General features: G+C 34.8%; 4 protein-coding genes across 4 annotated transcripts; all 4 read right to left on the bottom strand.

The window, feature by feature from the left end:
• Window positions 1-2,028: 2,028 nt before the first annotated feature.
• LOC111794438 (ATP-dependent RNA helicase DEAH12, chloroplastic-like) lies at window positions 2,029-4,362 on the bottom strand. Its single transcript, XM_023676453.1, has 3 exons — window positions 3,616-4,362; window positions 2,401-3,167; window positions 2,029-2,324 (listed from the first exon to the last, which is right to left on the bottom strand). The coding sequence occupies exons 1-3, from the start codon at window positions 4,171-4,173 to the stop codon at window positions 2,216-2,218; spliced, it is 1,434 nt and encodes a 477-aa protein (XP_023532221.1). The 5' UTR covers window positions 4,174-4,362; the 3' UTR covers window positions 2,029-2,215.
• A 1,226-nt stretch (window positions 4,363-5,588) lies between these two features.
• Window positions 5,589-8,488, bottom strand: LOC111794431 (probable E3 ubiquitin-protein ligase rbrA). Its single transcript, XM_023676444.1, has 3 exons — window positions 7,832-8,488; window positions 6,103-6,869; window positions 5,589-5,863 (listed from the first exon to the last, which is right to left on the bottom strand). Exons 1-3 carry the CDS (start codon window positions 8,408-8,410, stop codon window positions 5,662-5,664), a joined length of 1,548 nt encoding a protein of 515 aa, XP_023532212.1. The 5' UTR covers window positions 8,411-8,488; the 3' UTR covers window positions 5,589-5,661.
• A 4,373-nt stretch (window positions 8,489-12,861) lies between these two features.
• LOC111794499 (LOB domain-containing protein 1-like) lies at window positions 12,862-14,263 on the bottom strand. Its single transcript, XM_023676539.1, has 2 exons — window positions 13,977-14,263; window positions 12,862-13,355 (listed from the first exon to the last, which is right to left on the bottom strand). Exons 1-2 carry the CDS (start codon window positions 14,217-14,219, stop codon window positions 13,011-13,013), a joined length of 588 nt encoding a protein of 195 aa, XP_023532307.1. The 5' UTR covers window positions 14,220-14,263; the 3' UTR covers window positions 12,862-13,010.
• A 3,668-nt stretch (window positions 14,264-17,931) lies between these two features.
• LOC111794473 (tetraspanin-3-like) lies at window positions 17,932-20,800 on the bottom strand. The gene is made up of 2 exons (XM_023676507.1): window positions 20,104-20,800; window positions 17,932-18,463 (listed from the first exon to the last, which is right to left on the bottom strand). Exons 1-2 carry the CDS (start codon window positions 20,614-20,616, stop codon window positions 18,119-18,121), a joined length of 858 nt encoding a protein of 285 aa, XP_023532275.1. The 5' UTR covers window positions 20,617-20,800; the 3' UTR covers window positions 17,932-18,118.
• Between the last annotated feature and the right edge of the window lie 2,068 nt (window positions 20,801-22,868).

The raw sequence follows: 22,868 nt of genomic DNA on the forward strand, positions 1-22,868 counted from the left end.
TTATTATTATTATTTTATTAAAAAAAAAAAAGAGACAGAGAGGTTTTGGGATTGCTCGAACAATGTCTCTGGTTTCCGTGCCCATTTATATTTATTTTATTATTATTCTTTTTCTAATTCTTATGTTTTATTTTCTTTTCTTTTTTTTCAAAATTTTTACAATATTTTATTATATTATAATATGTGGATAATGCTACAAAAAAAAATTAGTATTTAGAAATGCTACAAAAAAAAAATTATAGGCAGTGATAAATAATTGTTATAAATTTTGAATTATAAAATCAATTATAAAATGAAGTAAATAAAGTAGGATTAATTTTGAATTAGAGAAAATTATTTATTGTGAATTAGGTGTAATGACTATCTTTTTATCTAAATTATTTGAAATAAAAATTTAAATCATTAAAATTTTAGAAAAATAAGAGAGAGTAGATGTGAAATATACATATAGGAAGAAAAGATAAATTAATAAATAATTTGTTTTTAAAAAAAAAAAATTGTAATTTGGAAAAGTTTAAGAATATGACAAAATTCCTACCAAAAGAAAACTTTATTAAATTAATCAAATAATATTACTAAAAATCTACTTTATTTCTAAATTATGCACAATATTGAAATAGAAAGAAATCTAATTAAATTATATATATATATATAATTTAAAATTTTAAAAAGCAATTTTTTTGGGAAGCTAAAAGGAATATATATATTATTATTTATGATTATTATTATTATTACTTTTTTTTGGAGAAACTAAAAATATTAAATATTAAGGAATAAGGAATATATGTTGTTTCTCCATTGTAGGCAGTGCGAAGGTTGGTGCAGATCCGGTGAAAGAAACCGAAAGTGGTGGTGGCGGTGGCGAGGGCGACACCGACGACCACCAGTCTCTTCGGTTGTTGGAGAGATCAAATCAGTCGCTACCCGACAAAACCGCCGCCCGTTTTTTTTTTTTCACGAAATTGCTCTAAATTTCCAGTTGCATCCACTTGCGATTTGTTAAGAATGAGATAGAAAATATAATTGGGAATGTGTATATTATCATTCATATCTTTTAAATAGGATACAAAAAGTACAAACGAGGAAAATATAAAATAATTAAATACTGATAATAAAATAAAATATACTCTAAATTAAATCATAAATTGAAGAATATTAAGATATAATATCTAAGATATATTCCATAAATAATATATCTCAACACGATTCGGGTCGTCCCCAAATCCGAACCTTTTAATTACTAATTTTTCAAAATTTAATAATTTAGTCATTAAATGTTATTTCATATTTGATTTAATGTCATATACTTTCTAAGTATATAACAATTTCATCTCTAAAATTTAATATACAAAAATTTTATTAACTTAATCTCTTTAATTTAAAATTTATTAATATTTCTTTAGATTTAATGTTTTTCACCGATGTAAACCAAATATGCCTATAAATTGTAAAGAAAAAACCACACAATTGAAACTTTACCATAAACATTAGATTCTTACTCTTTACTTACTAAATTGTTATAAATGATGGAGAAAAAGACTTAAATGTTCAACCACTTAATTTATGACATTGGAAGAAAAAGTGTAACAGTCCAAACTTACCCTTAGTAAATATTCGTCACCCTCATAATTTGAAAATGCAGCTGTTAAAGCAATGTGCTAATGAGAACGTTGGGCCCAAAAGGAGTGAATTGTAAGACTGGGAACAAAACATCTTTTTTATAAAGGGTAGAAACCTCTTCCTAATAAAAACACGTTTTAAAATTGTGAGGCTGATGGTGATACGTAGACAAGAGCTAGTAATATCTGTTAGCGATGGGTTTTGACCATTCAAAATGGTATTAGAATCAAACATCCAGAGCTGTGTCAACGAGAACGTTGGACCCCAAAGAGAGGTAGACTGTGAGATCCCACATTAATTGAAGAGAAAACAAAACATTCTCCCACATTGATTGAAGAGAAAACAAAATATTCTTTACAAAAGTGTGAAAACTGACCATATCGATTAAGAATGAGTTTGGGCAGTTACAAAATCGACTTAATTTACCTACATAGTTCAAGAATATATTATTGCCTTATAAGAATGTAATTATTAAGCTTAGCACAGCCAATCAATGTTGTAATTAATAGTAAAAAGATATGATGATCACTTAAGATTAGAGAGAAACCTATAATCCGCCCTGAATTCCTCAAGCAATCTCCCCAACATCCATCCATTACTGTTCATCATTTAAGATAAGATGTTCATCCCACATCGGACACAAACATGTTGGCTGCCTGTTCTTCCACTCAGCTCCACAGGAATAGCAGAATTCATGTCCACATCTGAAGAACATCAGCAAATAACGAGGTGACTTCCTTCTGCAAGCAGAAATGCAAGAGGAGAAAGAAGAAAGCAAACCTGCAAACGATGTGGAAGCATCCTTCTGCAAGCTCAACCAAATGGCCACATCTCAGACATGGCTGCCAGAGCTTCTCCTTGGCCAGAGAATTCAGCTTTGCGTCTTCCGTTTGAGTGCCATGGCTTGACTTCCTGTACTCCTCACACGTCATGTCGTTGTGCCAAGTGGCTTTGCATTTGATGCAAAAAAGTCCATGGCATTTCATGCACTTCCTAGCTCCAGATTGCTCTGCATTTCCAAGAATGTCTTTTGTATAATCCAAAACTTCAGTCTTCGACATCAAAGCAGAGCATCTGGGTTGTGGGCAATAAACTTTCTCTGAAAAAGGGATGGAAGATTCTTTGAAGCGTTGATGAATGATTTCAATTACTTTTGGGGGGAAAAGTTTTTCAAAATTCTCAATACCCACTGTCGATTTACAGCCTTCATGAGGACATTTTGCCTCAGATCCATCAAGAAACTTCACTTCAACATGCTTTTTCATGCAAGAGAAGCAGTATCTATGAAGGCAGTCATTAACAGTATACATTTGATCCAATTCGTTATCTACATAACAAATCTTGCAGTTCTCTAGCAAGTTCTGGGTGTTGCTAGTTTCTGCATTTATCTGAGAAGCTGTGGCTTGTTCTACTAATTTAAAGGCACTTTTCATCACATTTTGTTCTACCAAAAAGGGTTCACAATAAGAGAATTGCATTCGTAGAAAAGCTACTTTTTCGACTAGACTTGCAATCTTGCTCAGTTTTGGCCGTAATCTGCCTGTAACCTGCATTCGGTAATCAATCACTGATAGCACTAAATGTTTATGCTACGAAATCTAACAATGGACACAATCAGGGCTTGGAACAATCCAACAGTGAACAAGAACAAAATTAACGTCTACAGCCAAATGAACACGAACATGAAAGGGCATAATCAAATATTATAATGTTTATGCTACGAAATCTAACAATGAACACAATCAGGGATTGGAACAATCCAACAGTGAACAAGAACAGAATTAACATCTACAGCAAAACGAACAAGAACATGAAAAGGCAGAATCAAATATTATAATGTTTATGCTATAAAATCTAACAATGAACACAATCAGGGCTCGGAACAATCCAACAATGAACAAGAACAGAATTAACATCTACAGCAAAACGAACAAGAACATGAAACGGCAGAATCAAATATTTCATAATGTTTGCTCGAAATGTACGCTAACTCACATATTGGTGAAGCATATAGTCATCGCAGAAGAAGGAAACTCGTTCCAAGTGAAGGGAAAGAGCCGCCTCAAGCCCTTTGATTAAGGCCATAAGCTCAGCAACCTCGGGACTGACGGCCTCGTTTTCTCGAGCAGCTTCCAATGGCTTCCTCACATGTATCAATAAATCGTCTCTCGAATCGAAAACAGCCACCGCAATGATCGTTACGTCTCCGGCGGTCTCTTTGCCGACCAAACCCTTGAAATACAATCTGTAACTTTCAGAATCAAATAAAGGATCAAGGAGAGCAGATACGTCCGTATCAGAGGGCATCCGATAATCGTACCCCATCCCGTCGTCATCGGAGGTCAGATACGTCCATAGGTTAGTCGCATAGCGCATCTCGTTATCGTCGTCGAGAAAGGGCGACGATCGGGATGAAGCCGATGGTGGAGGAGAGTAGGAAGTAGGGGGAGAAAACTGGGTCTGTGAAAGGGCAATGACTTCTTTCAACTGGAGGTCGTAGGCGAGTTCATCGTCATCTAGGCCGGAATCAAGGATTACTGACCCATCCACCATGGATTCCGACGGAGAAGCGCTGCTAAAAAAGATACGGATTCGAAGTGGAATTGGCTGCGCTTACAAGTGAGTCTACAATTACTTGCTTCGTGGAAAGCCTTTGTAGTTTCCTTTCCTTCAACAACTACATTAAAAAAATAGAAGACTCGGTCTATTATTATTAAAATCAGCGGCAAAATGCAAAACCGTCCGGTAGAAATTAAAGCCTTATCCATCACGCCTTCTCCAAATTCTCTTAACTGTTTTACCTCTTTATTAACAGTGATGGTGTTTTCTATTTATAAATACATATTCTTCTCCTAATTTACTCAATGTGGGACTAAAAATTCGATAAATCCCGTGCCAAAGAAACCATAAGAAATTTCCAGGAAAAGAAAAAAAAGTTAATAAAAACCGATTTATATTTTTCAAAAACTCATTTTTTTAATTTTTTTTTTTTTCCTCTTTTAAAAATTTCTTATTTTTTTCTATCAATTTTTCATCTCTACATAAATCTTTTTTTTTTCTATTTATTTAACTTTCATATCCAATTTTATCTCTCTTAAAATAAAATATTGAAATTTCCTTTTTCTTATAACATACGTAGTAATATTTCTCTAAAACTTTATTTTTATTTTCATGCCTCCACACATTTTTCTCTCTCTAAACATCTCTTCATCTCTCTTATTTTAAAATAAATAAATAAATAAATAAATTATCAAACATATATAGTTTTTGTATAGTAATAAATAAATAAATAAAAGGTTTTTAAACGGGCCCAAATAAATACAATTCTTAAAAGGTTGACTTGACGACGACAGCGTCGGCTGGAGAACCTGGAAAAAGACGCAAAAAACGACAAATTGGAAAATGACAGAGGCCAGAGCAGTGTCAAGTTTCACACCACCAACTATTTCTAAATTAATATATATATATAAATTACATACATAAGTGTGTGTATATCTATATATATATATATACATGTATACATGTATACATTAAAAAAAAAAAAAAAAACATAACACATATTGTCCTCTTTGGGCTTTTTCTTGAGGGGAGCCCAACCACACAGCCGGTAGATATTGTCTTATTTGGGCTTTTCCTTTCGGATTTTCCCTCAAGGCTTTAAAACACGTCTACAAAGATTTCCACCTTTATAAAGGGTGTTTCGATCTCTTCGACCAATGTGAGATATCACTCTACTTTTGAATAATATCACTCTACTTTTGAATAATAGAGAATAGAAATGAAGAAGAAGAAAGTGTTACCTTTTAAGTTCAGAATGTGTAAAGCAGCTTCACACCGGGAGGAGAGGAAGCAAATTTGATTGATGATTAAAACCTGTTAAACAAAAAAAGAGAGCTCCCAACAAAGTTCAACTATGTCAATATCTATCTATGAACAGGCAATTTACAGGCACAAAATCAATTCCCCAGTTGGATCAGATCATTTGACTCAAATTGAAGATAAACAAGAAGGATTGTTTTTCTATTCTTTCTCATTTTTTGATCAAAGATAATAATGTTCATCATCTGAATCATAAAACTCTTCTTCTTCTTCTTCTTCTTCATCTAAGTATATACCATCAAGATCCAATTCCCTATTATTATCATTATACCAGATACAATCCTCACTCCAGAGCGGGCAAGAACACGTCGCCTTTTTAACTTTCCATTCCGCTCCACATTTATAGCAAAACTGGTGACCGCATCTGCAATGAAAATACGAGCAAAGAGTTGATTTTGTGATCAACTCAAAGTTGGATGAAGAAATGAACAAGTGCAAACTAGATCTGGTTTAGACAACTTGCAGGTATTGTAGGCATTCATATTACTATTTTGATCACTATCCTTCAATCAAATTCAAGTTGGTGTGCAGAAAAATGTACATAATCTGTCAAAACTTCATGCCAACCAAGAATTTCAAGTAAGATGGGAATAATAAGATTACCTGCAAGTCATGTGATAGCAACCTTCAGCAAGTTCAATCATGTGATTACATTTCACACATTGGCGCCACAGGCACGTCGATGCCAGGGACTTCAATTTCACATCTTCTAATTCCAGATTACTTGACCCTTTATAGTTCCTGCATGAAACGAGATTATGCCAAGGAACCTTGCAGTTGATGCAGAAAAGACCATGACACTTGATGCATTTCCTCAATCCAGATTGGTTGGCACTACCAAGAACATCTTTAGTGTATTCCAAGGCCTCGCCTTTTGTCGTTAGAGCCGAGCATTTCGGATATGGGCAATAAACTTTCTCAGAAACTGGTATGGAAGCCTCTTTAAGATGTTGGCGCATGGTAGCCATATCTTTAGGTGTCAAGAATTTTGTGCAGCTATCAACGTTGAGGTCGATCATACAGCCCTCGTGCGGACACTTTGGCACCAAACCTTGAAGTAATTTCACTTCCATGTGTTGTTTCATACAAGAAAAGCAGTACCGATGCAAGCAGCCATCAACCGCAAACATCCTATTAACATCACAATCCTCCAAACAAATAACACAAGTCTCATTTAGCTTCTTTGGGACAGGATCTTCAGTTTGTGTGATCTGAGGAACTATTGCTTCTCTGGCTAGTTTGAATGCAAATTTGATATCATGTCGAGCCACAAGCCTGGGATAGCAAGAGTCGAAACGTGCTTGAAGATGAGTTATCTGTCTGAATAGAGCGGCAACCTTGCGCTGCTTGGGCAGCCATCTACCAGTTACCTGAACATGGGTTAATGATATGAGGTTGGATTCTTTATTGTAGTTCTAGACATAAAGTGCAAGTGAAAAGCTTAACCCTGAGCTCAGCTATTCATACCAACCTTTTTGGAATTCTACATCACATTTCAGGTAACCGATGTTGAGGATTGTTGGGAGGGAGTCCTATATCGACTAATTTAGAGAATGATCATTGGTTTATAAGTAAGGAATACATCTCCATTGGTGTGAGGCCTTTTGGAGAAGCTCAAAGCAAAATCATGAGAGCTTATGTTCAAAGTGGACAATATCATACCCTGATGGAGAGTCGTGATTCCTAACATGGTATCAGAATCATGCCCTTAACTTAGCCATGTCAATAAAATCCTCAAATGTCGAAGAGAGCCTCGATTAAAGGGAGGTTGTTCGAGGGCTTCATAGGCCTTAGGGGTCCAAACAAGGAGTCAAGTCTCGATTAAGAGGAGGTTGTTCGAGGGTTCCATAGGCCCTAGGGGAGGCTCTATAGTGTACATTGTTCAAGGGGAGGATTGTTGAGAATTGTTGGGAGGGATTCTCACATTAGCTAATTTAGGGAATGACCCTGGGTTTATGAGTAAGGAATATCATTTCCATTGATATGAAACCTTTTGAGGAAGCCCAAAGCAAAGCCAAGAAAGTAAGTAGACAATATCGTACCATTATGGAGAGTCGTAATTCAAGTAATTCAACAATGGAGAATGAGTTTATGATCCCTTTCTATCAACTTAATACTCAACAGAAAGAAACCAGACTATTATGAAAGTAAAACGTAAGGGCCCCATGCCACGTGATGGTTCATATAAACGTCTCTTGATCGACGCACTACTTGTAGATTACAGCTAAAGTTTTAACCAACACGAAATTATATCGGATGCTAATGATAAACAAGTAACTGCAAGAAATTTGTTCAAGAATAAACGACAAACAAAAGTATAGAGAAGGCTTACAAATTGATAAAGCGGATAGTAATCGCAGTAAAAACAAAGTTGCTTCAATTCCAAATCAATAGCTGCGTTCAGCCCTGCAATCAAAGCCTTACACTCAGCCACCATTTTGCTCCTTTCGTTTCCTACAAGACGTCGTTTCACCTCGAAGACTAATTCATTCTTTGGATTACAAATCGCAACACCTATTCCAATCCCTACCTCACTTACAAGACCCTTGAAATAGAGGCTAGAAACGCCCTGATTCTCCTCGCTCTTCGAGGATCCCTCCCCGAAGGATTTCTCAATACTATATCCGCGCTCACTCAAGTCACCATCGGGAATATTTAGAATCTCCCCGGAATCGTGAGTCCTGCGAGTGTCGAACGCCGATTGCAGCCATTCTTGGAATATTTGATCGCATTCCCCGAGTTCACTGGAGTGGAGCGTACCGATTGTCGTGATATCATTCCCTTCGAGTTCTTGAAATTCTGGCAGAGGAGTGAAGGAAGAGGCAGAGGAAGCGAGTGATGCGTCGAGAGCTTCTTCGATTGGAAGTTTATAGGAAAATTCATGGTCCGAATCGAGTGCAAGGGCGTCCATGAGATCACGAAGCTGCGCGGAAACTACGGCGTTTAAGTCTTCCCCGTCGGGATTCTGAGAGGTCTGGTCGGCCGGAGTCCACATTGGGCTCTATATTCCCGAGAGGATGACGCAATAAAAATTTGTAAGAACAAAGTAATTATGCTTTTTAAACACACAAGGGAATTGTAATTAGTAAGCATAATAACTAATGAATACGCAAATAGATATACATCGATAGACCTTAGTCCGTGCAATGATTCATCGTCGGTGAATTACAATTATTCATAAATCTATCAGTGATAAACACGTTAGCGAGTTCGTAGACATCAATAAAAGTCTCGGGAAGAGTTATTTTTTTTTGTTTAACGATCTGCCCACCCTGGAAACGCCTTAGCTGGAGGTATGGTCCAACAGTTGGAAGAGCCCACACGTTGCATGGTGTCCAGTGCACCTACAATGGCCCTTGAAAGTCAGGAGGACCGAGTGCCTCCCACACCCAGTTTGTACTCATAACTGCATTTAGATCTACTGTCTAAATTTATTGTTTAGGGTGTCTACGTTTGTAGTTGTCAATCTAGTCAAAAACAGCAAGCTTAAGTAAAATCGAGTCAAACTCGTATTTTGAACTATGATTTCTATCCCGATGTGACAGTATATAGATAGGAAAAATGTGACTGCAAAATTAAATTTGTGTTTAGTGCCATTGGGTTCGATGCTCGAAGTACTTCACTTTATTACTTAGTAAACTGCGTGTACCTGCACTACGTTGCAACCATCTCATCACCTATCACTCATAGACTTCACAGTTATTGATAGACATTTATCATTAATTTTGATCCGTCCTTATCTTTGTCTCGCAATCTATGTCGATCCTTANTTTTTTTTTTTTTTTTTTTTTTTTTTTTTTTTTTTTTTTATAGAGATTGAGTTTTTTGCGAGAAAAAATTATCCATATTAAAATATATATATATATTATTAAATAATTTCCATTAAAAAAAATGTATCACATACTAATAAATCCGATATGATTCTAATAAGCAAAAATATAATATATTTTAACATAATTTCTAAAAACTTAAAATTTTATATTACAAAAATAATAATATATATTATTGATTGGACCCTCGGAGAAACTTACTGGGCCGCCCATTCCAAGTAAGGAGTTGGAACTTGGGCTTTTGGTGACGGCCCAATTATCCTTTCAATGGAAGTAAAACGGGCCGGTTCTCAGCCCGATGACCAATTATCCTTTCAAGATATAACGAATATTGATGTAAAATTAAATTTACCATAATTTATTAACAAAATATAGTACAAATTTTTGCTGTATAATATCATTTTTTTTTTCTAATTAATACCGATAATTATTTATTAAAATTTACCATAATTTATTAACAAAATATAGTACAAATTTTTGCTGTATAATATCATTTTTTTTTTCTAATTAATACCGATAATTATTTATTAAAATTTACCATAATTTATTAACAAAATATAGTACAAATTTTTGCTGTATAATATCATTTTTTTTTTCTAATTAATACCGATAATTATTTATTAAAATTTACCATAATTTATTAACAAAATATAGTACAAATTTTTGCTGTATAATATCATTTTTTTTTTCTAATTAATACCGATAATTATTTATTAAAATTGGAACAAATTTTTAAGCTCGATGAATAAAAAAAATAAATATTTAAAAATGGGAAGCAACCGCTCCATTTACTTAGTTGGAGAATTTATTTTTTCCTTATTTTATTTAGATTAAATAACATAAATTCTATTTAATCCGACAGATTTTTACCTAAAAAATAGTAATAGAGTCTAATATTTTAATATATTTTTCTAATTAATAGACTATTTAAATATAAAATTAAATTTTATATCTAATATAATTTTATATTTATGGTAGAAGTCTTAACAATTTTCGAATTTATTAAATATTAAATTAAAAGTTTAATACAAATTTTTAAAATATATATATTATTAGAATTTTTTAAAAGGAATATAAAGTTTAAAAATAAAATAAAATGTAATTATTTAATTATTGAAAACAAATGTAGTTTAAATCATTTAATATATAAAATAAAATCTCTAGTGTTCTATTTGTTGGAAGATAAAAGTCCAGCTAATTTAGAGAATGATCATGAATTTATAAATAAAGAATATTCGGTATAATGTCTTTTGGTTGGAGAAGGTTAAAGCAAAGCCATCAGAGCTTAGGCTCAAAGTGGACAATATCATACTATTGTGAAGAGTCGTGTTCATCTAACACTCTCCACCACAGTTGAATTCAAAATTATGCAATTATTTCAATAAATAAATAAAGGCTTCACCTCATGTTACATTTAAATAGGAAAAGAAAGAAGTCTTTGTTAAAAAACAGACAGTATTTTTTCCATAAATAAAACCAACAAAAATCATGTTTTTATTCAAACATGTCATCAACATAAGCGGACAATAATAATAATAAATAAATAAGGGAACAAGAAACCAAAGGTAGAAGCTTTATTTGACTCAAACTTCGACTTTATTTGTTGGACAATCCTAGTACTACAAATTAATTCCTCACGTGGGTTCTTTAACCCATTTCTCGTTTTAAAATTGTGAGACAGACGACGATACATAAAGGGCTTGCTTACAATATTTGCTAGTAGTGAGTTTGGGTATGTCAGCGAGGACATTGGGCCCTCAAGGTGGTGGATTGTGAGATCCTACATTGATCGGAGAGAGGAATGAAGCATTTCTTATAAGAGTGTGGAAACCTCTCTCTAACAGACACGTTTTAAAAATCGTAAGGCTGACGGTGATACATAACGAGCCAAAGTGGACAATATCTGTTAGTGGTGGATTTTAGCTGTTACAAATGGTATTAGAGTCAAACACCGAACGACAAACAATATCTACTAGTGGTAGATTTGGGTTGTTACAAATGGTATTAGAGCAAGACACCGAGCAATAAACTAGAGAGGATGTTGGGCTTCTTAAACCTCTTCTTAGTAGACACGTTTTAAAATCGTGAAATAATTAATAAAAATTTGATTTTAAATTGAAATAATTATTAGTTTATGGCCGGGACTAATTTTAAAATAAAAGATAAGTTATAGAAAAAGTTAAATAATAATAATAATATAAGAATAAAGTAAGTACGGAAAGTTGGTTGGAAAGAAAAATGTAAACATGAAAGAAAGAAAGAGAAAGAAATTAAACTTTATTAAAAGCAATTTTTTAGTTTAATACGAATTAAAAAAATATATATATATATTTTTTTATTAAAACGTCAAAAATTTAAATCTAAAATAAATAAAAAAAATTATATTTTGAATATATAGAATAAAAAATAAATTATGGTGGGAAGGATTTATAATTTTATTATAATTATTTAATTTTTATTTTTATTAAAAAAAAAAAGAAAGGCGGTTGAATTCAAATGGTTTGAAGTGTAGAACACATGAGGCGTAAGCTTTATGTCTTTTTCCATTTTGAATAATAAAATGAATGAGGATTTCGCAAATTGGTGTTGGAATTTAGAATTTTAGCTTCTTTTTTTGTGCCTTTTTCTTTTACTAAACCAACCCGTACACACTTCACTTCCAAAAATCACGTTTTGTTCAACTATGTCGATGTGGTCAATAAAGAGTTCGAGAAAATCAATATTCTTCCCACGAGGCGGCTGGTGAGGAGGATGGTAAGTAAAGATAACAAGCCGCGCTCGAGATGAGGTAGAAGAAGAAAAGAATGGAAGAGATAATAAGTCATCTCGCAAAATCGTATACAGTATATCATTCTTTCATTAGACAACTACTCGTTGAAGTACCATTTAAAACCAGTTTGAATATCAAACTTTGGAATTAAAACATGTTATTTTAAAATTTTAGTGATCAATGGAAGGCTAAATCTAAATTTCAAAGACAGAATATATATTTCGCTACAAAATTTTCATACACATTTTTAGAACTATTTTTAGATAAAATAATTACAACTCTCGGTGTATTTGATTCACTTTAAAAAAATGTTTAATAGATATTTAATTTTTTCTTGTATTATTAAATCTTTAAATAGGACTATAAACACAAACTATAATAAATATTACCACCGTCAAACTTTTGAATTATAGAATCATTACAATTTAATCTAATTTTTCTCGTTCCTTAAGAACTTTAAGATCGAGAGTAACCTTACAATTGCAATATTTATAATTTAAAAATAATTTGTGCTAGATAATACAACTATTATAAAGATTATAGTTTTTCTAATATAGCAAATACGAGAGCGAAAATTTAAACTTTCAAACTATACTCACGTTGGTGAAGACCCTTTTTTGTAATAGCTTATATTTGATCGACATTTTACTTTATAACGATAATATGAACATTAAACTGAAAATATCTCCATTTAAATGAATATTTTATCTCAAACGAGAGAAGTTTAAGCAATTGGTATACATGGCATCTACTTTTTTTTTCTTTTTTTTTTTTGGCCTAACAGAGGAATTGAGGATAGAGAGCTTTAATTTCCCTCCTTTTGAAGCAGAAATTGGCTCAAGAGTTTGGTGAAAATTCATTGGAACCTTTTATCAAACACCTTAGATGCAGAAACCAAAAGATCAGATAATTCATGTCCAGAGAGGTTCCCATATTTGGTTTACATTGCTATAATCATCGAAGTTGGTTTGGGTGATGCTATGGAAGCCGCTGTGAGGGCTGGCATTGAAATCATCAAAACACTGGTGGTGAGACTGAGCTAATTCCCTGCAAACGAAGGCCACCAGATTGGCTTGTTGGCATTCCATGTTGAGAAGCTCAGCCTGAGCCTTCGCTAGCTGCGCTTGAAGATCATTGACTTGCTTTTGGAGTTGGCAAATGGCCCCTGCTGATCCATAAACAGGGTCTCTGATCCTCGCATTTGCTTCATAAACCATGCTGCTCACTGCATCGGCCCTTTGTGATTCAGGCAGTTCCTGTAATTATCCCCAACAAACAATTTCAGTTCGCAACAGGATGTTGTATTCAGATCAAACAGAATCAAACAGAATGTTGTATTCAAATTTCCATACTTCAAAAGTTATATTATAAACATACTCTAATATAATGTTCAAGTTAGGGATTGAAATTGAGATACTTATTAGGTTAAGTGGCTGGCTGAAAAGACATCACGAAGAAAGTTTAGGAACAAACAAAATGTTCGATCGAAAAGTCCTATATGCGTCGATTGAACAAATAATTTAGGGCTTTAATTCAACAAGATCTTGAGAAAAGTCAATTTCAGAAAAATCCTTTTCCAGTTGCGTAGTTTCTTAATGTGTAAAACCTTTTGCCTCCTTTTTTACAACAACGTTGGAGCCTCCTTTAATGGCTTTTCCGATTACGTTTCACATTAACACACAAATCAAAACGAAAAAAGAAACAAGGAAGTAACAAGGCCCTTAGTTTCAAAGTTTATAACAAATCAACGATTATTTTTCAGCCCTAGTTCATTGATAAGAGCCTCAAAACTAATCGATCGTCAATTCAAAGTTAAACAAAAAAAACAGCAATCATATCAACGAATTCACAGAATATAAAAGGCGGATGAAAAAGACCTGCAAGCATTTAATGATATTACTCGCGCCAAAAACTCGATGAGCGATGGCGAACTTCGCCGGCTCAGTGGGAGGGAAATAGGGCGCCAATACACATCCTCCGGCACATCGCCGCCTCAAAATCCTGCAGGCCGCACAAGGACTGAGAACGAGAGGCGGCGGTGAAGCGGGAGAAGAAGAAGAAGAAGGAGATTGAGATAGTGGAGTAGACGAAACGGTGGTGATTGAATCACTTCCTTCCATTATTGACGAACGGAAGCAAAGAGAAGAAGAAGAAGAAGAAGAGATGAGTTGGAGTTGCAGAGGGAAAAACAGAGATATAAATAGAGAAAAGAAGAGAGGAGAAAAAAGGCATGAAATTATGGTCTCTTAAGCCTTTGGATGGCTAGCTGCCTCATTAACTCCAAACACTTAGGTTCGAGCTGCCTCGTTAACGAGCAATATGGCTAGCTAGGTTCGAGTCAGGTTCGAGAGGCTTGGCCGGACTCGAACCCAAATTTTATGTTAAATCTAGAATCTCGAAAGGTATCTCCAAACCTCTCGAGTCCTTCTCGTTTAAAAACTATTGAACGTGACCATTGTTACAATACAACTACGTCCTAGTAACTATTTAGGGTGTAGGTTCGAGATCTAAACACCGAACATAAATTTAATGTAAAAGTACGTGTCACTGATTATTTAGGTATAATTAATTAGTTATTTTGGAGAGATATATCATAAATTTAAAACATTATTAATTAAATCAAATTAATTTTATAACTAATAATAATTAACTATTTTATACCTGTCATACAAATTCTTTCTTAATATTTGTTAAATATTTTTTATTTTAGAAATATAATATGCTTAATTAATTGGATTATTTAATATAATTTAATTAAAATTATTTATTTGAGAATAATTATTAAGTTTGGTGTCACGTGTAAAATTAAGTTTTCAACCTGGAATAATTGTGGGAAAAGAATTTTTTATTATTTTAATTAAATAATAAAAGGTCTAAATTTTCAAATTTTATGACTTTTTGTGATTAGAGACGGCATTATCTCTGTCTCCATTTTCCAATTTTGTTGGAGTTAATTAGAACATTAAGACATAAAAGTCCTTTAATTACTCGATTAACATGAACTCTATTTTAATTTGGTTTTTAGGTAAATTCATAAATCAATGTCACAGCTGTTATACGAGTGTCATTATCTCACTGAGATAAATAGATTTTGACCCCACACGCCAAGACAGACAAGAGGCGACCTTCAAATGGCACCCATGCGGTCATGTTTGAGATAAGATTAAGAAGTGTCATGATGTGACCGAGAAGTATGGTGCATCATTCAACACACCAACAATGTGCATTGAAGATAAATCGAGGCATATGCAAAGTTTGAGAGAACGAGGCGACACGAGTGTCAAAGACAAGCTCGAAGAGGGTTGGGTAGAGCCCTAGGCCATAACCCTTTTCATATTAGAGCTCGCAGATATTGTCCTCTTTGGGCTTTCCCTTTCGAGCTTCCTCTCAAGGCTTTAAAACACGTCTACTAGGGGAATGTTTCCACACCCTTGTAAATGGTGTTTTGTTCTCCTCCCCAACCAATGTGGGACATCACATATATATTGACTTATGATGAGTCTATCCCATTTCAAGAACAAATTTTTTACGCGTGGACTTAAGCAACATAAGCCCACCCTTTCTCTTCAATCTGGACCATCGGATCGTGTCCACTCCGTTGGAACTACGAAATTACTCCGACAATATAATAGATATACATGAGTGGTAGACAATTATATCGAATTTGTTTGATATGTGAAACCTATCGGTTGTTAGCTCTCCAATTAGATATAGATGTCTACTGGGTAAGGCGGGGTTGGAGCGAGAATAGGGAATATAATCCATGTTTCTAGTCCCGTTTAGCTAACAGGGGAAATCTCTTGATACTCCATCCTTATTCCCCGCCCTATTTAGGGTGGGGTCCTCATGGAGCCTCAACTCTGCAGATTATATGGACATTTCTATCTCTTGTTGACGAGTAGTAACCATTGAAAAAGGACCGCTTCTCTCGATACTCATAAGGTTCGTTACCAATTGCAGAAGCTAAATGGAACGTGGGGTAGAACTGACAATGTGAGATCCCACACTAGTTGGAGAGGGGAACGAAACATTCCTTATAAGCGTGTGAAAACTTCTCCCTAGCAGACTCATTTTAACACCTCAAGGGGAAACCCACAAGAGAAAGTTCAAAGAGAACAATATTTGCAAGCGGTGAGCTTGAGTTGTTATAAATAGTATTAGAATCCACTAAGCTGTGTGTCAGCAAAGACGCTAGACCCCAAGGGAGGTAGATTGTGAGATCCCACATCGGTTAGAGAGGGGAACGAAACATTCGTTATAAGTGTATGTAAACCTCTCCCTAGTAGACGGGTTTTAAAACCGTAAAGCTGACGGCAATACGTAACAGGTGAAAGCGAACAATAATGAAGTTGTATTAGTGTGGCGGCATTCTCATGGAGTTGAATTATAGTTGTGGTCAAAGCAAAACATTCCCTCCTACACAAGCAACAAGGAAAAGTATGGAACATTAATGTTACAAAGGGGAGATGACGTCGACATTGTAATGCTTAAAAAAAGCATTTGGTAAGGGCGGCGAAGACCCATGTGCTAATTCTTCACACTTTTGACTCAAATTTTCAAACTTATGAACAATAAAAAAAAAAAAAAAAAAAAAAATTCAAATTTCTAGCGTTCGTGATAATTAGCTTTCATTAGCTGTCGAGCCTGCTGATTAGCTTACACCGTATAAGTTATATGGTAGATAGTTATATATATATATACATTGTAGATGACTATATCAGGTCAAGCTACGATCAATATTTCTTCCTTGTATTTATCTAAATCGATCGAGTGTGTGTTGTGGTGCTGTGAGACCCACATTGATTTGGGAGGAGAATGAAGCATTCTTTATAAAGGGTGTGGAAACATCTTTCTAGCAGACACGTTTTAAAAATCTTAAGAGGAAGTTCGAAATGGAAAACCCAAAAAAGAAGATGTGCCTATGAGGAGGTTGAAACTTGAAGGGAGATGGACACGAGGCGGTGTGCCAGCAAAGACAATGGACCCCAAAGGAGTGGATTGGAGGGTCCTACATCGATTGGAGAAGAGAACGAGTATGCCCCGAATAGGGATGATCAGACGTTTTAGAAACATTGAAGACCGTAAATTGTGTAGTATGAGTCACTAATGATTGAAAAGGACCAAAATTAGGCAATCTAGGAAGCAAATTGTTCTTGGTTGTCCATTCATGATTAAAGGATAAAATATGTGTCATTATCGAACAACTTTTAGGCTTTAAGCTAAACCTTGAGGATTGGGTATAGAAGAAACAACCAATGGTCTTCTTCTTTTTGGAAGTGTGCCAACTCAATCTCCTCTATTATCCACTTCATTCCCATATTTAGATATGAAATAAAACCAACCAATAAGGTTCGAATCACTACACACGTGAGTTCGATCATGTCAAATTTGAATGATTCTACATGCAACTTAAACTACACATAACTACAAAGAAACTTGCTCATTTGACTGCATTTTTCAAGTTTCTGATACAAATACAACACACATGATTTTATATAGCTTTGAAATGAAAACTCTTAACCTTTCACGAATCTTTCTAAGAGCGATAACCATGGTTCATGCAGCGTTATTAAAATGTATATCAAAATCATTATTTGTGCTCGTGGATCATACGAAGAAAAAAAAAGAGAGACAAAAAACGCGAGATAGGATGAAGAAAGGCTAAAAATAATTGAAAATCACTACCTATACCAACAAGATGCACCTTCCTTAATGGTAGCTCAATTATAAGAACTTTATGTTTACGTATTTTTTACTTATAACAATTCTATATTGAGTGACCTTTTAGGAATTTATAGCACCACCCGCTTTAATAAAAGTGGAGACTATAGGTTCAAGATAAAAACGAAGATGATATAATAACAACCGTACATTTCAATCACTTAAAAGATGCCATAAACAAAATATACCTATGGACCTAAAAACATCACACTAACAAACATCACTAGAGGCTAAAAAAGAAAACCAAAGCCTCAAAATGTATACTTTAGACAATCATATATCCCATACAATGATTCAGCTAAGAATGAATCCAGCTCGGTCGTGCCTTTTCCATCCGGGCTTCCCCGGAGGGTTCTTCATTATCGATGCGTCGATTGTTCCTGAATGCTGCAATGCCAATGACATAAGCAATCACCAGAATGATCAAGACAACAATGTTGATCACAGAGACCTTCCTCCAGCTCCTCTTGACGCTGGCCAGCACGCCTGCTTTACACGAGTTGCAGTCGTAACAGAGCAGCGTTTGATCGGAGTTCCATTTCGTGCAGTCGGGATTGACAAGCACCATCCCTTCAAAACCAGTCCAGACAGTCTCGTTTTGATAGACAAAGTCACAATCTGTAGGAGGCTTACAGCAACCAGACTGAACAAACAAAATTTAAAAGGTTTAGACTCTAGAAAGAACAGATTTATTACTCTTGCTAGTTGCAAAAAACAAGCATTAGGTGCAAAAGTTAATATTAAAAGTCAAGGTTTCTATAAACAGCAGAATCAATTCACGAGGAAGATGCTAAATTATTGAATATTATAATATTCCCTCCACCTCTTACAGATAAAGTTTCGGAGTTACTTTATGTCGTATTCCACATTGGTTAGAGAAGGGAACAAAGCATTGCTTATAAAAGTGTGGAAACCTCTCCCTAGTAGACATGTTTCAAACCGTGGGGCTAACGGTGGAACGTAATGGGCTAAAACCGATAATATCTATTAGCGGTGGGCTTAGGCGTTTACAAATGGTATCAGAGTCAGACACTGAGCAGTCATCTAACTGATACAGTTTCAGAGTTACTTCATGTTAGATCCCACGTTAGTTGGAGAGAGGAACAAATAATTCTTTATAAGGGTGTGGAAACCTCTCCCTAGTAGACATGTTTTAAAACTGCGAGGCTGGCAGCGGTACGTAACAAACTAAAGCGGTGTGCCAACGAGGACGCTGGCCCCTAAGTGGGGTGGATTGTGAGATCCCACGTCAATTGGAGAGGAGAACGAAACATTTCTTATAAGGGTACAAAAACCTCTTCCTAGTAGACGCGTTTTAAAACCGTGAGGTTGACGGGCTAAAGCAAACAATATCTACTAACGGTGGGCTTAGGCTCGAGCTATTACACTTCACCGGATGGCTTTGTCTTCTACTCTAATCCAATATACAAAGCAAAAGAATATGCCCCACTAAAAGAAGAGGATGTTCCAAGGTTAAAGCAACTTCAAAATACAAACAACTTTCAAGTTCAGCAAACACAGATATCACAGAAGAATACAGGAAAGCAACAAGGTGACCTTTCAAAGGAAGAGAAAAGCCTCACCACCAATGCTAGAATATACAAAAAGTTCAGGGAAAAAGCTTTTCACCCCAAATCCTAAATGGGTTTTCTAATTTTGTTTCATCTTTTTCTCGAAACAAGCACGGCGGGCAACCGCCAGCCATATGGGTTGCAACAGCAGGAAGTAGTCTATAGGAAACATGTAGGCTGATCTTCCCCAAGAGCACACATCGACGGGAACGTTTGGCTCCTCGACGTCGACTCTTCGCCACTTGGGGCTATTGTTCTAAGGATTTGACTGTTTGCCCATTAAAGCGGTTTGTGAGCTGGGTTCAAAACATCATGAGACAGTTCGGTCCATATCCGGTGTGGGGGTTAGAGTATTAAGAGGACCGAGAAGGATGAACCTCTGTCACCGGTTACGTGTTCTAAATGATTCAGTCGTGTCCTAATCTTGGGGAACTACTGGGAGATCTATAGATAATGGAAGTTCAAAGCCTCCACCACAGAGACAGATGTACAAGAACAATAAACTCTTTCAATTAGGCCAACCCCACTGAGTTGAGCTTTAGCATTTAATATTAGAAACCTTAAATCAATCAAAGCTATCTAAAAGTGCCTTTCCAATCCTATTCTATTCCTCTGTTTCAACTTTTTTCAGATCCAAAAAGGTACAAACAAATCAAAAAACAGGGGAAATCAAATGAAGAACATCAAACAAACAAAATCTTCAAAACAATACCTCAATAGGGCTGAGCTTCCTGAGATTAAACATTTCAACAGTCTCAGGAACACCTCCAACAGTTCTTCCCATCTTCCGACAAACCCTAGAATCCCTAATACACGAACTAATTTTCCCCCAATAGCTCTCTTCCGCAACTCGATCCTTCAACCAACCGGAATAATCTTGAAGATAGTAATCCAAATACGCCCTACTCGGAACCGTCCGGCCGGATCCTTTATCAGTGACGGCATAAGCGAAGACAATAAACACAATCAGAGCAACGATAACAAAGAACATCACGAATAGGTATAACCACATCAAAAAAGTGTTCCGGTAACACGCGCCGGCGAATCCAGCCAGAGAAACGACCATGATAGCAACTCCGATTATGATCAACGGCCACTGGAGGAATCGGAGACACTCTGTACTGTTGGCTTGAGTACTTAGCCATATCCCGCCGGCGAGGATCGGGATTGAGAGGACGAAAGTGAGGAAGTTAAGTAATCCAATCAAATGGTTGCTGGTTCTCATACTTCAAATCTCACTGCCGGAGTTGGTAGTTACGGCGGGGTTTGTGGCTGTTGGGACGGTGGTTGTGGTGCAGGTTGTGGAAATGGAGAAAGCTGAATCAGTGAAGAAGGAAGGAGGAGGAGCAGGTGGAAGGAAGATGGGCGAAGGATGTGTGGGGGCTAATAAAGAAGGCGCCATAATGCAGTTATGAGGTCAATGAGAGTGTGACTGTACTGTAATGTGTTGTCGTGCATGGACCGAGCCGACATGTCGGCCAGCGCTAGTTTCGCCCGAAAAAGCTGGGCTCCGGGGGGCGCGGCAGAGAGAGAAAATGCGACTAAAGAACGCTGTTTCGTCCATTTTCCAACTTTTTCTAGTTTTTATATTATAAATATTTATTTAATCCAAGCTTGACTCTCGATGCTTTTGAGCTTTTCTAAACTATCTCGTACCAATCGAGATGTATTCTTTACTTATTGATGATCATTCCCTAAATTAATCAATCTGGGGTTCCCTCCCAACAATCTTTTCCTCGAACAAAATACACTATAGAGCCTTCCTTGAGGCCTATGAAACCCTCGAACAGTCTCTCATTAATCGAGGCTCGACTCTTTCTCTAGAGTCTTTGAACAAAGTACATCCTTTGTTCGACATTTGAATAACTTTTGATTACGTCTTCGACGCTCACATGACTAAGTTCACTGCATGACTCTGATACTATATTAGGGTAAGATAGAGATATTAATAATAAAACATCCAATTAATATTGTATTAACTATTGCATAAATGATTAATGTTTTTGTCTATTATAATATCAATGTCAGTATTTTTTTTTTAAGATTAATTAATAGTATATTTAATCCATTGACAATAATAATATGCAAAAAAAAATTATATTTAATCTTGAATTACAATTTTACCCCTTGTTAACACTCTTGGTCGGTAGTTAATTGTTCCATTAATTAATTAAAAACTATAAGTGCTTTTCATTAGTAATTAATGAAATAAATGCAATTTAAAAAGTATTTAGCTAAAATGTTGGATATAAACTGAACTTTAAAAATATCTTACAATTCTGATTTTAAATTTTATGAAATAACTTTTTATATTTTATTAGAAAAAAAAAAAAAAAAATTAAGAGGTGGAACCCAAATTAGTAATTTTAAGTTGATGTGATTTGTTTGGCAATAATGCAAGAGGTTGAAATGCTTGACTGCCACGTATGAAACTCCACGTGTACCTGTTGGCTTAATTATGACAGAATTTTATTAATGAATAATATTTTTTTTCAAAATAAATAAATAAATAAATAAGACAGTTACAAAATTGAGTTCAATTATGGTTTCAACGACCATAGAACACAATAAATCATCTTTCATAAAGATGCTCTTTAATTGAAAGGACCGTTTCATTACGACACGTCACTACACATATTTTCAATAATATAACCATTTTCTTTTTATCCTAAATTATATATATATATATATATATATATATATAAATCTAGACAAATATCCTGGCTAGTAAGGCAGAGGAACCACAATAAACGAGAGACGACAGAAATTACACAAGAATATGATAAAGGAGCGGGAGCTGAAAAAGGTAAGCTCATTTTTATTTATTAGTAGCGTATCAATTGCGGAAAACAAAAACTAGACTTTCAAAAAGCTAACTTTAGAAACGATATTTGTTTTTTTAAAGGGCACTCCTACGGGATCCATAAACTACAGGCTAGCGCGCAACGACTTTTTCACTGTTGTTGCTTGCAGCTTATCGGCTCAAAAATCTTTCTTTTGCCTCCTCCATATCTCCATTTGTAAATAATCTATTTTTGTCTTTGATCTCCATTATGTGGTCGCTTCCGGGGCGCATTTGTGGTATTTCTTACAACTTAACATAAAAAAATTGATCGTTAGTGAAACTTTAAACGTAATTGACATACAAGAAGAACATGTTCAATAAATAATCTAGAGTATATGGATAAAATTACGTGTCTTATATTGATGTTCAATGTGAGTCGCTTGTAATATTATAAATGATTTAATTTAAATTATTATGCGATCGATATCATATGCTATGATTTAATATAAAATTAATATTTTAAGGATTAAATAGCTATAATTATTTGATTTACATGTAATTTTTATATTTATGGGTATAATTTATTGCGACTCCAATATAGAGCTAATAAATAAAAATTAATTAATTATTATTATTATTATTATTATTATTATTTTTTTTTGTTGATTAACCACATGGTGTATAATAAAAAT

The sequence above is a fragment of the Cucurbita pepo genome, chromosome LG05, assembly GCF_002806865.2.
Source record: "Cucurbita pepo subsp. pepo cultivar mu-cu-16 chromosome LG05, ASM280686v2, whole genome shotgun sequence".
Classification (NCBI taxonomy): Eukaryota; Viridiplantae; Streptophyta; class Magnoliopsida; order Cucurbitales; family Cucurbitaceae; genus Cucurbita; species Cucurbita pepo.

Bases quoted from the DNA above. Each gene is read 5' to 3' on its own strand.
- LOC111794438 (XM_023676453.1), bottom strand. From the start codon at position 4,173: ATGGTGGATGGGTCAGTAATCCTTGATTCCGGCCTAGATGACGATGAA. The intron at 3,168-3,615 runs GTGAGTTAGCGT...TACCGAATGCAG, and splicing joins ACTATATGCTTCACCAATAT to GTTACAGGCAGATTACGGCC. The intron at 2,325-2,400 runs GTTTGCTTTCTT...GATGTTCTTCAG, and splicing joins TGCTTCCACATCGTTTGCAG to ATGTGGACATGAATTCTGCT.
- LOC111794473 (XM_023676507.1), bottom strand. From the start codon at position 20,616: ATGAGAACCAGCAACCATTTGATTGGATTACTTAACTTCCTCACTTTC. The intron at 18,464-20,103 runs GTATTGTTTTGA...TTGTTTGTTCAG, and splicing joins GGAAGCTCAGCCCTATTGAG to TCTGGTTGCTGTAAGCCTCC.
- LOC111794431 (XM_023676444.1), bottom strand. From the start codon at position 8,410: ATGGACGCCCTTGCACTCGATTCGGACCATGAATTTTCCTATAAACTT. The intron at 6,870-7,831 runs GTAAGCCTTCTC...ACCCATGTTCAG, and splicing joins ACTATCCGCTTTATCAATTT to GTAACTGGTAGATGGCTGCC. The intron at 5,864-6,102 runs GTAATCTTATTA...TTTTCATTGCAG, and splicing joins TGCTATCACATGACTTGCAG to ATGCGGTCACCAGTTTTGCT.
- LOC111794499 (XM_023676539.1), bottom strand. From the start codon at position 14,219: ATGGAAGGAAGTGATTCAATCACCACCGTTTCGTCTACTCCACTATCT. The intron at 13,356-13,976 runs GTCTTTTTCATC...GGATAATTACAG, and splicing joins ATATCATTAAATGCTTGCAG to GAACTGCCTGAATCACAAAG.